The sequence below is a fragment of the Diceros bicornis genome, chromosome 4 (genome assembly GCF_020826845.1).
Source record: "Diceros bicornis minor isolate mBicDic1 chromosome 4, mDicBic1.mat.cur, whole genome shotgun sequence".
NCBI classification, from domain to species: domain Eukaryota; kingdom Metazoa; phylum Chordata; class Mammalia; order Perissodactyla; family Rhinocerotidae; genus Diceros; species Diceros bicornis.
This window is the reverse complement of record NC_080743.1, coordinates 73,953,748-73,967,421: the sequence shown is the minus strand read 5'-3', so window position 1 is coordinate 73,967,421 and position 13,674 is coordinate 73,953,748. Positions and strand designations below refer to the sequence as shown.

The 13,674-nt window shown below is 35.7% G+C and overlaps 1 protein-coding gene and 1 pseudogene across 1 annotated transcript in view; one reads left to right on the top strand and one right to left on the bottom strand.

The window, feature by feature from the left end:
• CD46 (CD46 molecule) overlaps positions 1 to 13,674 on the bottom strand; it is a 53,546-nt gene that overhangs the window by 34,199 nt on the left and 5,673 nt on the right. Inside the window, 4 exon segments of the mRNA XM_058539762.1 lie at positions 4,680 to 4,877; positions 5,702 to 5,784; positions 12,761 to 12,863; positions 13,192 to 13,380. Coding sequence (XP_058395745.1) covers positions 4,680 to 4,877; positions 5,702 to 5,784; positions 12,761 to 12,863; positions 13,192 to 13,380 — 573 coding nt within the window.
• Positions 7,704 to 8,129, top strand: LOC131404749 (uncharacterized; annotated as a pseudogene).

Below are 13,674 nucleotides of genomic sequence, written 5' to 3'. Positions count from 1 at the left end.
TAGATTGATTTCAGGACCCATTAATGGGCTTGGCAGAATTTGGAAAAAAAACAAAAACAAAAAAGCACTAGCCTAGGCACTGAGTACAGGAAAACATCTTTTGAGACCAAATCTGAGCAACAGCTCAGGGCCAGATGATATCCAGCCTTTTCAGCCAGAAGAGTGCTCTTCATCCTTTCCCGAGGATCTGAATTTCCATCAGGTATCATTTCCCTTCAGCCTGAAGAACTCCTTTTAGCAATTCTTGTAGTGCAGGTTGGGTAGTGACAAATTCTCTTAGTTCCTGTATATCTGAAAATGTTTTTCTTTATTTCATCTTCATTTTTGAGGATTTCTCCTTGACGGAGAATTCTAGCTTAAGTGTTTTGTTTCTCTTTCTGCACATTAGCAGATATTATTGTCTTCTGGAGTCCACACTTCCTCCACAGTTTCTTAAGGGAAGTCAGCTGTCATTCATACATGGGGGTGGGTAAAATAAATATGTTTTTCTCCCTGTCATTGGCTGCTTTTTCTTTTGTCTTTTGTTTCACTAGTTTTACCATGATGTGTTTAGTTTAGTGGGAGTTTCTTGGTAAATTTTAAAAATTTATTTATCCTGCTGGGTCACTGAATTTCCTGGACCTATAGGGTGGTTGTTTTAGATCAAATTAGGTAATTTCTGGCCCACATTTACTCAAATAATTGTTTATACTGTTCCTTCTCCTCTCTTTCTGAAACTCCAATTACACGTATGTTTGACTGCTTGCTACTCTCCCACAGGTCTGAAAGCCTCTCTCTCTCTTTCTTTAATACTTCTTTCCAAAGCATGTTGGATTTCTATTGTCCTGACTTCTGGTTCACTGAGCTTTTCTCTGTTGTGCTAAACTGCTGTTAATTGCACTAATGATTTTCTTTAAGTTAGATTTACTAGACATAACTTACGTAAAGTAAAACTCACACTTTTAACTGTACAGCTGTATGAGTTTTGACAAATGCAAATAATCATGTAATTACCACCAAAATAAAGATAGAAAAGTTCCACAAGCCCCCAACATTCCTTCATTCCACTTTATAATCAACCCTCCACACCCCCCCGAACCGTCTGCCCTAACGAGGCAAACATTGATCAGTTTTCTATCTCTATTCTGTTGCTGTTCCAGAATATCAGAATGGGATCACGGCCTCTGAGTATGGCTTATTTCACTTAGTGTAATGCATGTGAGATTTATTACTGCTGCTGCATAGAGTAGATGCTCATTCTGTTTTATTGCGAAGTCGTATCTCATTGCGTGGATATATCACAGTTGTTCATTCATTCTCCAATTGAAAAACATGTGGGTTGTTTCTAGTGTGGGGCGATTATGACTAAGGCTTTCATGAATATTCTCATACAGGTTTCTAGGTAAACATGTGTTCATTTTACTTGGATTGCTGAGTTGTGTGTTAAGTGTATGTTTAACTTCATAAGAAATTACCAAACTGTTCCAAAAGGCTCATACCACTTTGCATTCTTACCAGCAATGTACACAAGTTCCAAGTGCTCCATATCTTGCCAGTTAGATGGTATTTTTACTTTTTCGTTTTTATTTTTACTTTCAGCCATTCTAATAGGAGCATAGTAGTATCTCATTGTGGTTTTAAATTACATTTCTGTGATTACTAGTGATATTGAGCAATTTTACATGTACTTTTTTTGACATCCATATGTCTTCTTTGGTGAACTAGGTCTATTCAAATTTTTGCCCATTTTTAAAAAACTGAGACGTTTTCTTATTCCTGTGTTTTGAGAGTTCTTTATATAATATAGATAGAAACCCATTATCAGACATGTGCCTTGAAAATATTTTCTCCAATCCTATGACTCATTTTTTCCATTCTTGTACCAGTGTCTTTTGAGAGTAGGAATTCTGACCTTTTAAGTAGTCCAATTTATTAATTTTTTTTTTAAAGGATCATGCTTTTAGGGTTGCACTGAAGAAATCTTTGGCTAGGTCACAAATTTTTTCTATGTATTCTACTGAAAGTCTTATAGCTTTAGATTTTACATTTAATTGTATGATCTACTTTGAGTAAATGTATATGGTGCTAACATGGGTTGAGATTCTTTTTTTTCTTTTTTTTTTGCATATGGATGTCCAATTGTGCCTGTATTTTACCATTTTTCCATTGAATTGTTTGTACATCTGTCACGAAGTCAACTGGACACTTTTGAAAGGCTCTATTTCTGGGTTCTCTGTTCTGTTCCAGTGCTCTATATGGTTATGTTTTCACCAGTAGCACACTGTCTGGATTACATGCTTTATAGTATGTTTTATAATAAGTCTTGACACTAAATAGAATGAGTCCTCTAATTTTTTTCAAAATTGTTTTGACAATTGCACTTCTTTTGGCTTTTCATATAAATTTTAGAATTAGTTTGTAAATTTCTACAAAAAGTTCTGCTGGGATTTTTATTGGGATTGTGCAGAATTTCTAGATCAATTTAGGAGAAATGACACCTTTATTATATTGAGTCTTCCAATTCATGACCACTGAATTTCTCTCTAATTATTAAGGTCTTCTTTAATTTCTTTTATAAGTGTTTAGTTGTTTTTACCATTCAAATCTTGCACATGTGTTGTTAGATTTATATGCAAGTATTTTGTGTATTTTGGAGCTGTTGTAAATACTCCTTAAAAGAATTTCAATTTCGAATGGTTTTTTGCTAGTGTATAGACATACAGTTGATTTCTGTATGTTGATCTTGTGTCTTGCAACCTTGCTAAAACTTCAGTCTTTCAAATTTCCTACACAGACAATCATGTCATAAGTGAATAAAGTCTATTTTATTTCTTCCTTTCTGAAATGTATATCTATTTCTACGTTTCACCTTATCATACTATCTAGGACCTCCAATGCAATGCTGAATAGAGTGGTGAGAAAACAGATCTTTGTCTTGTTCCTACCCTAGTGGGAAATAAATTAGTCTTTTACCATTAAATATAATGTTAGCTGTGGGATTTCTGTAGGCGCCTTCTATCATGTTCAGATAGTTCCCTTTTATTCCTAGTTTGCTGAGTTTTATCAGGAAAAGATGATGAATTCTGTCAAATGGTTTTTTTGCATCTATTAAGATGATCATCTGATTTTTTCTCTTTCTAGACTCTTGATATGGCAAATTACACTAGTTAATTTCTGAATATTAATCATCCTTGCATTCATGGATTAAATCCTATTTGATTATGATGTATGCTTATATTTATATATGACAGTATTTTATTCGTTAATACATTGATAAGAAGTTTTGGTTCTATCTTCATTACAGATGTTGTTTATTATTTTCTTGCAATGATTTTGTCTGGTTTTGGTATTATGGCAATGGTCTTCTTGTGACGTTAAGTTAAGAAGTATTCCCTCCTCTTCTATTTTCTTGAAGAGTTTCTGCAGAGCTGCTATTATTTTTTCCCTAAATGTTTGGTAGAATATCCCAATGAGCATGTGGGGCCTGCAGTCTGTTTGTGATAAAGTTTAAGTTATCAAATTTATAGGCATAAAATTGTTTGTTTTGTTCCTTTATTATCCTTTAAATGTCTGCAGGATATTTAGTGATTTCCTCTTTTTCATTCTTCATATTGGTAATTTATATCTTCTTTTTTTCATGTCACACTGACTATGGGGCTATCCTTTTTTCTGTTCTTCTGCAAGAAAAAGATTTGGTTTCACTGACTCTCTACTTTTTTCTTTTCAATATCATTGATTTCTTTCTATCTTATTTATTTCATTCTGTTTCCTAGTTTGGGGTATAATTTACTCTTCTCTTTATTTTCTTAAGGTAGAAGTTTACACTAGTAATTTGATACTTTTCTCATTTTTCTAATATAAGTATTTCATGCTATAAATATCCTCTATGCAATGCTTTTGCTGTATCCCACAAATTTTGATATGTTGTCTTTTCATTTTTATTCAATTCAAAACACTTTCTAATATCCTTTGTGACTACTTCTTTGACTCAATTGTTAGTAGTGTCTTGTATAATTTTTATATATTTGGGGATTTTACAGATAATCTTTATTGGATTTTAACATTCATTCCATTGTGATCAGACAACGTACTGTGAATGAGTTCAACTTTTTGAAATTTGTTAAAAATTATCTTATTGCCTAGAACATGGTATTAGAGAATGTTCCAAGCGCACTTGAAAAGAGTAAATATTTCACTGTTATTCAGTGGTTCCTTTCTTTCAAGAGACAAATCCCCTCCATTGTCTCCCTGCTTGGTCATTCTCTAGTGCCTGAAATATTCTTTTTTAAATATGTTTTCTCATATTTTTCAATCTTATCAGTAAGATAGCTAGTACTTTACCATTTCCTATAGCCAGAACTCTCAGACTTCTTGTAATACAAGATAAAACTTTCTTAAATATTTAAGCCAATATGTGTTGAGTTTTTGGATGCTTAAAAGAAAAAAATCCTAACTCAGGCATATACACAGGAATTCACAATGTAAAATTGGAATGTGAAGAATATGTGAGGTGAGGGGTGGGGAACTCTGCAACGAGAACTGTTTTGACTAAATTTGACCTATATTAAATTAAATTAGAAGTCAATTTAACAGGAGGAGGAAACACATATGACTGTTTTATTTACCTGTAGGTAAAACTATTTCTAAAGTATCTCTAAAGTATTTACAAATGAAGATAGAAATAAATGGAAATTTTTTACCTTTACACTCAGGAGGGTCACTACTCCATGTGTCATTCCTAGAACAAATGAGACTGCTCTCTCCAACAAGTGAATATTCATCTGTTCCATTTGAAGGATCACAACTATAAGTTACCACTTCATTGTATTTAAATTGCTCCTGGTCGCTTCTGGTGTATTTTCCATTTTGTATTTTTGGAGGTGGTCTACAATAGATCTCTTAAAAAGGGAAAAAAGGAAGGCACGAAAGGCAAAAGGAAAGGTAAAACATGAAGACAGCATTAGTAAAGTCTTTCAAGAGATCCATTAACATATGATTGTAAATTCTAGTCATGAATCCAATATCCATTTAGAAGAAGGATTCTATGAGATACTGTATCATCCCAAATTCAAACCATTAACATAGAAATGAACTTTCAAAATAAACCTATTTTCTTAAATACCTATATAAAACATCTATATGAAATATCTCCATTTATCTACAAGGTCATGCTGTCTTTTGTTCTCATGATAAAAGAGATGCCGACAATTTAATGAGAAAATATGCTTGTGATTAAAAATAAAACTCAGTGCTACTTGAGAAATGCTTTGTAATTTATAAATATATCCATTTGCTAAACTGGTGGTTTACAATACCAAGATATTATTGTCTTTTTTCACTTTCATCCTTATGAGTGTATGGTGAAATTTTCCAGAGGCTACAAACTGTGTGATAATGCAACAGACTGAACCCAGATGTCATCCTTTAAGAAAGATATTGAAGAGATTTGCGATAGTCTCGCTACTTGTTTTGGAAAATTGATGTTTCATAAAAATATGTTGCATATGTTAACACGTATTGAGTTTACTGTTCTTAAAAATGAATTAACAAATAATTATTTAAAATACATCCTAGTTTTAATTTCAATATAATGAATGTCAAGATATAAATGACATAAAGGAAACCTCGTTGGGGTCTTTGTTAATTTCAAAGGGGAAAAGGGTTCTGAGGCCAAAAAGTGTGACAACTGCTGCTCGAAATTCTAAAGAGAGAATACACTTACCTTGACATAATGGGGGATTGTCACTCCAACTTGCAATTTCTCCAAGTTCACAATATAGAATTTTTGGTCCAACTAAGTTAAAACTAAAAGAAAAAAGAAAAACTTACCGTGTTCTTTACTAGTTAACAAGATGCAAATAATAATGAACAAAAGTTTTATATGGTTGTTTTCCTGCATGACAATAGTTTGAGAAAAAGTTTGTAAAACAGTGAAACTGCTAATAAAACCTGCAATTTAATTAAAGAGTTTCTGCATTTGAACACACATTGGCCAAGAGGAAAAATGTCTAAATAAATCTGTCATAGCTGTCCGTCTGCACTCTTTGCTATCTCTGGCAATCACATCACACATTCATTTCTGTGTCCTTGCTCACGCCATCTGCTCAGTAAGGACAACAGATGAGGAGAGAGAACAGACCCAAAACCTTCCCCCCCCCGGATTCAAGTCCCAGCTCCATGACTGACTTGTTATTTGAGCTTGGCCAAGTCCGTTAATGTTTCTCTTGCTCAGGTTCCTCATCTATGAAGAGGGGCTATAGTACGAACCTCAGGGGGTGTTCTGAGGACTAGATGAGGTAGCATCTGGCACACAGTGAGTGCCAGGTAAGTTTTAGCTCTTACTAATGCCCTTTAGATCAGAATATCTAAGAATAGCTCAGGAATACTACTGGATGAAATCTCTGATGGTTTAAATTCACAGTACTCTTACCTCCTTCTGGACTCGCATTGTAATGATCATGAGTAATTCTATGTTTTTGGTACTTCTCATTTACTGTTTTGCTTTGACATCTTTCTGGTTATATTGTGTTTCTCAAGAAGGCTATAACTTCTTGAGAAAAGTTGCTGTCTTAACCTTTCGGTATTCCTCAAAGTGCCCAATAGGCTCTCTCTCTATAAGTATTACCTGGATGTTCAATATCTTTACTTGATCAAATTAAAAAATAGTAACTAAAACGGACTGTACACACTTCCAGCGGACTCTTCCCTCAAGTCTCACTCATTGATTCTATATTAGAATATATTAGGAGTGGATTCTGGGATGATGGCAAAGTAGGAAGCACCAGGAATCTGTGTCCCACCTAGACAACAACTGCACTGGTAGAATCGGCCTGATGTAACTATTTACGAAGTCTGGAGTCTGTTGATAGCTTGCAATTTCCCGGGGAAGACTTAGACGGGTAATTAGCCTTAATGTCCTTCAATATCAACTCCTAGCACAGTGGCAACTACCCATCCGCCACCCCCAACAGGCAACTGTGCATGTGTCCCTGGAGCAGCTAAGAAGCAGCCTGTAGGAGCCAGGCTGGGCAAAAAGGACTCTGTCCTCTAATTATCGGGGATCTGTGCTCTTAACACTGAGTGCTGCTTCCGATCACAGAGAAGCTGACAAAGGGGTGGGAAGCCATTGCTGTCACACCTACGCACACTTTTGCAAGCCCCTCCACGCTGGCTGAAATGACCTTCAAGGGATTTAAAGATCCAGCGCCTTTTGCTGCCGACTTCATTTTTCACTTTTTCCCCCTTCAGCAGCCAGACATTACAAACTAGAACATTGAAAAGCAAATGCATATGAGGGGAAAATCAGACAGTGACTATACAGGTCCAGGGAAAGGCTCAGAAAAGACCTGAGAAGACCTTCAGTTTATACGTCAGGCTGATCCTCAACACAGAGACACTCTACAACAATAAAAAAATAAAACCAAGAAACAATACAACATCAAGCCTTAGGAAATGGGGATAATCTCTCCAGAGTACCGCATTATTAGATTCAAATATCCAGTTCAATGAAAAATCAAAAGGTATACAAAGGAACAGTAAGTATGGCCCACTGAAAGGAAAAATAAATCAACAGAAATGGCCCCCGAAGAAGACCTCATGGTAGATTTGCTAAACAAAGACTTTAAAATAACTGTCTTACACAGGTGTTCTTGGCCACAAATCAGTCGTTTCCACTACTGCCACTATCTTTTTCTACAGTGAGGGGCTGAGCGGCAGACACAGAGATGTAGATCTTTATGAAGACCCTGATGGGCAAGACCATCTCTCTTGAGGTCGACTCCAGTTACACTACTGAGAATGTCAAAACCAAAATCCAAGACAATAAGGGCATCCTACCCAGCAACTGTGTCTGATTTTTGCAGGCAAACAGCTGGAGGATAGTCGCACTCTCACAGGGTACAATATTCAGAAAGAGTGTACTGCGTACTTGGTGCCAGCTCACCCAGAAATACTACTGCTACAGGATGATCTGCAAGTATTACGCTCGCCTATACCCCTGAGCTGTCAACTGTCGCAAGAAGTATGGACATGCCAACAACCTGTGCCACAGAAAGAAGGTCCAATACGGGCTCTCCACTGGCTCCTCCTTTGCCTGCAGGGTGGCCTCCTGTGTGAGCCCCAAGGACCTGGGGCCTCAATAAAATTTGAAAGAAGAGAGAAAACACTATCTTAAAGATGCTCAAAGAAACAACAGAAGAACTGCAGAAAGTCAAGAAAACAATGTGGGAACACCATGGAAATATCAATTAGGAGATAGAAAACATAAAGGAAACCAAAAGTAAATTCTGGAGTTAGAAAGTACAATTACTGCAATGAAAAATGCACTACAGGAATTAAATGCAGATTTGAGCAGGCAGAAGGAAGAATCACTGAACCTGAAGATAGGAGAATGGAAATTACTGAGCCTGAGGAACAGAAAGAAGATTGAAGAAATGTGAAGAGAGCCCAAGGGACGCGCAGGACACCAACAAGCAGATCAACATCAACACTGTGGGACTCTCAGAAGAAAATAGAAAGAAAGGGGCAAAGAGAACAGCTGAAGAAATAATGGCTGAAAACTTCCCAAGTTTGATGAAACACATGAATATAAATATCCAAAAAGCTCAACAAACTCAAAGTAAGATGAACTCAAAGAGACCCACACTAGGGCACATAATAACCAGACTTTTAGAAGCCAAAGACAAAGAGAGAATCTTGAAAGCTGCGAGAGAAAACTGAATCATCATGTCCAAGGGATTCTGAACAAGATTATCAGAACACTTCTCATGAGAAACTCAGAAGCCGTAAGACAGTTGGCCAATAGACTCAAAGTGCTAAAACAAAGAAAGTGTCACCCAAAATTCCTCTATCCAGCAAAACTGTGTCTCAAAAGTGAAGGAGAAACTCAGGCATTCCCAGATAAACAAAAGCACATGGAGTTCTTGACCACTAGACCTCCCCTGCAAGAAATGCTCAAGGGAGTCCTGCAAGGTGAAATGAAAGGACTCTACAGTAACCCAAAGCCATTTGGATAAATAAGCTCTCCCTAATGGTAAATATATGGGCAATTATGAAAGCTAGTATTACTGTGACAATGGTTGGTAACTGCAATTTTTGTTTTCTATCTGATTTAAGAGACTAATCTTTCTAAGTAAATAAAGTAATTATTAGTGTAGAAGCTAGTATTAAAATTATACGGGTAGAGGCTAGTATGACATGAAAATCCAAAAGGGGTGGGGATGGATCTGTTGAAGAGCAGTTTTTATAATTTATTGAAGTTACGTTGGTATACATGCAAATTGGAGTGTTATAACTACAGGATGTTAAATGGAATCCTCCTGGTAACCACAAAGAAAATAGACAAAGAATATACACAAAAAGAGATCAGCAAAGAATTTAACCATTTCGCTACAAAAATCAACTAAACAGGGCCGGCCCCGTGGCTTAGCGGTTAAGTCCGTGTGCTCTGCTACTGGCAGCCCGGGATCGGATCCCAGGCGTGCAGCGATGCACTGCTTCTCCGGCCATGCTCGGTCCACGTCCCACATACAGGAACTAGAAGGATGTGCAGCTATGACATGCAACTATCTACTGGGGCTTTGGGGAAAAAAAGGAGGAGGATTGGCAATAGATGTTAGCTCAGAGCCAGTCTTCCTCAGCAAAAAGAGGAGGATTAGCATGGATGTTAGCTCAGGGCTGATCTTGCTCACACACACACAAAAAAATCAACTAAACACAAAAGAAAACAGTATTACAGGAAATGAGGGATAAAAAAAGCCAGAAGGCATATTGAAATGAAATAGCACAATGACAGAAGTAAGTCCCTCCTTTCAGTAATTACATTAAATGTAAATGGATTAAACTCTCCAATCAAAGACAGAGCTTGGCAGAATGGATAAAAGCACATGATGCAACTATACACAGTCAACAAGAGATCACTTGAGATCCAAAGATGTAAATAAGTTGTAGGTGAAAGGATGGAAACAGTTATTCCACGGAAATAGTAACCAAGAGAAAGCAGAGGTGGCTATACTAATATCAGACAAAATAGACTTCAAACAAAAAAGGTTACAAGAGACAAAGAAGGACATTATATATTAACAAGGTTCAATACTGCAAGAAGATATAACAATTATAAACAGTTCTGAATCTAATGACAGCCTATCAAAAAATATGAAGCAAAAACTGACAGAATTGAAGGGGAAAATACACCTTTCTATGTAATAGGCATTTCTATGATAATAGTTGGAGACTTCAATACCCCATTCACAATAATGAATAGAACAACTACACAGAAGATAAGTAAGGAAATAGAGGACTTGAACAACACAATAAACCAACTAGATGTCACAGACATATACAGAGCAGTCTACCCAACAGCAGAATATACAGTCATCTCAAGTGCACATGGGACATTTTCCAAGATAGACCATATGTCAGGCCAAAAATGAATAAAACAAATTAATGTTATTAATAATACAATTAATTATATGATAAATAACATAATTATGTAGGCTACAAATTAATATAAATTCATTCACAGATTTAAAAAGACAGTTATTGTACAACATATCTTTTATAACCACAAGGGAGGAAGTTAGAAACAAATATCAAACAGAAAACTGGAAAATTCACAGAATTGTGAAAATTAAACAACATGCTTTTAAACAACCACTGAATTGAAAAAAAAAGAAGAAGAAATCACAGGGGAAATTAGAAAATACTTTGAGATAAATGAAAATGAAAACATAACATACCAAAACTTATGGCATACAGCAAAAGCAGTGCCAAGGGAGAAATGTATAGCTAAAAATGCTTACATTAAAAAAATTGAGAGATCTGAAATCAGCAACCTAACTCTACAACTTAAGGAACTAGAAAAAGAAGAACAAATCCAAAGCTAACAAAAGGAAGTATATAATAAAGATTAGCGCTGATATAAACAAAATGGAGAAGAAAAAAACAACAGAGAAAATCAATGAAACCAAAAGTTGGTTCATTGAAAACATCAAAAAAATTGACAAGCTTGTACCTAGAGGGACTAAGAAAAAAGAGAAAATTCAAATTACTGAAATCAGAAATTAAGCAAGGACATTACTACTGATTCTACAGACATAAAAAAATATTATAAGAGAGCACTATGAAAAACTTTATGCCAACAAATTGGATAACCTAGATAAAATGGACAAATTCCTAGAAACACAAAACCTACCAAGACTAAATCACGAAAACATAGATAATCTGAATGGACCCATAACGAGTAAGGAGACTGAATGTAATGTAATCAAAAATCTCCAAAAAAAGAAAAGCCCTGGACCTCATGGTTACACTGGTGAATTCTACCAAACATTTCCAAAAAAACAATACAAATCCTTACTGAATTTTTCCAAAAATTTGAAGAGGAAGAAACTCTTCCAAACTCATGCTATGAGACCAGCATTACCGTGATACCAAAGCCAGACAAAGACACTACAAGAAAAGAAAGCTACAGACCAATATCCCTAATGAACACTCATGTAAAAATCCTCAACAAAATCCTAACAAACAACTTTGCAGCACATTAAAAGGATTATACACCATGACCAAATGGGAGTTATTCCTGGAATGCAAAGATGGTTCAACATATGAATCAGTCAACGTATTATGCCACATTAACAGAATTGAGGGAAAAAAACCGATGATCATCCCAATTGCTGCAAAAAAAAGCATGTGACAAAATTCAATATGTTTTCATGATAAAAATACTCAACAAATGAGGAACAGAAGTAAACCACCTCAAGATAATAAATGCCATACATGAAAAATCCACAGCAAACATCATATTCAACGGTGAAAAGCTGAAAGCTTCTCCTCTAAGATCAGGAACAAGGCAAGGATGCCTGCTTTTACCATTTCTATTGAACATGGTTCTGGAAGTTCTAGACAGAGCAATTCGCAAAGAAAAAAAATAAAAGGCAACCAAATTGGAAAGGAAGCAATAAAATGATCATTGTTTGCAGATGATATGCTCTCATATGTAGAAAACTCTAAAGATTACAGGCACAAACAAACACACAAAAAATTAGAACTAATCAATCAATTCAGCAAAGTAGCAGGATACAAAGTTGATAAAAAAAATCAGTTGCATTTCTATAGTGTATTACATTTACCCTCTAAATGCACATTTTTCATAAATGCCCAGTATTCCCAATACATACTATTAAAAGAGCCTCATAGAACAAAGGTTATAAATAAGTATTAAAAGAGCCCCATAGAACAAAGGTTATAATTAGGTGCTCAGTACCTCTTTTTTGAGATGCTCTACTCCTTTGCAGCAGTCTCAAAGATAAGGTTTGCCAACTTAGAAATCTTGATGAACATTATGGTCCAGGCTAACCAGGTCTATTTTGCTCTGCTGACACCTTACACAGCTATCTTGATATAAGAATATCTTTGGATGGCAATGCTACTTGCCATTTCCATAAACCCCACTGCAACTCTGACAGTTGGCCATTTTAAATAGGGTGCACTTTGATGTCAAGGATAAAGTCACCATGGTTACTGCATTTTTAATGCTTGTGACAGGCTTATTATTACATACAGTATTATACAATTTTGCTTTCCTTCAATTTAAATTTCTTTCTATTAATTACACATCTTTTCAGTCTCCATAAAATGCCCAAGAGTTGTCCGGCTACAAGTAGAACTTGTCACATAGTAAGCAAAATGAAATCAACTTTATGGGAATGCTTAAGAAGAGAAGCGAAACAAAAATGGAATTTATAACATTTACCTTATTTCCTCTAAGGAGCAACTTACTTACCCCTCATTACAAACATAGTGAATCTGTGAACCAAACTCCAAAGTTCCATTTACATATTCTACTTTGCCATTTATGGGTTCTCCTGGCTGTGGACATGATTTTCCTAAAAGGTAATTTTCAAATTCATTCTTTTATGTGAATTTTAAAACAGATTTGAATCCAAATCAAAACTCTTCTTTTGAATTCATGGGACTATTATTTATTTTCTTTAACTATTCTAAGGCCAAACTTAAGATTCAGATCTACCTAGGTAACCAACTGCCAAGAAAAAGATTCTCTGGAGATTTTTCAAAGCCTGAAAATATACATTGCTCTCTAAAACCTAAATTCACATGAGAAAACCATCATTGCAGTAGGGGAATATGCACCCTAAAATGTGTGACTATCTCTAAAGCAATAAAAAAAATACAAAATGAGTTTTGTTTGCTTACTTCTACAAGCCTCCTGGAGAGGTTTCCATATGTTATCAGACTGACAGACAGTAGAGGTAGGAGGAGGAGGTCTCTTGAGCACGTATCCTAGACGGCACTCATATTCTATTGTGTCCCCAGGACTATAAGAGGATTGAGCGACACCCTTCAGCTTCATAGAATTGAATCTTGGTGGATCACCACAGGCATCTAGAAAGAAGAGGATAAGAACACAAAAATAAAGCATTTTACCTCTTTCACCAGCCTGGCAGCAGGTAGGTAGCACAGACTAAATGGAAAGGTTCTCGTCAAGACGTTACATGACTGGCCCATGCTTTGACCCAAATGGTGACACTTATGGATGATGTCTCTCGCTTTATTTTAAATAACATTCTATCAGCTTTTGGTTTGTTGGGGAATAAGGTGACTTTTCATTCAACAGTAAATTTAAGAGACAACATCAATGGTTTTAGTTGGAAACTATATAGGTATGCATCCTTCTCC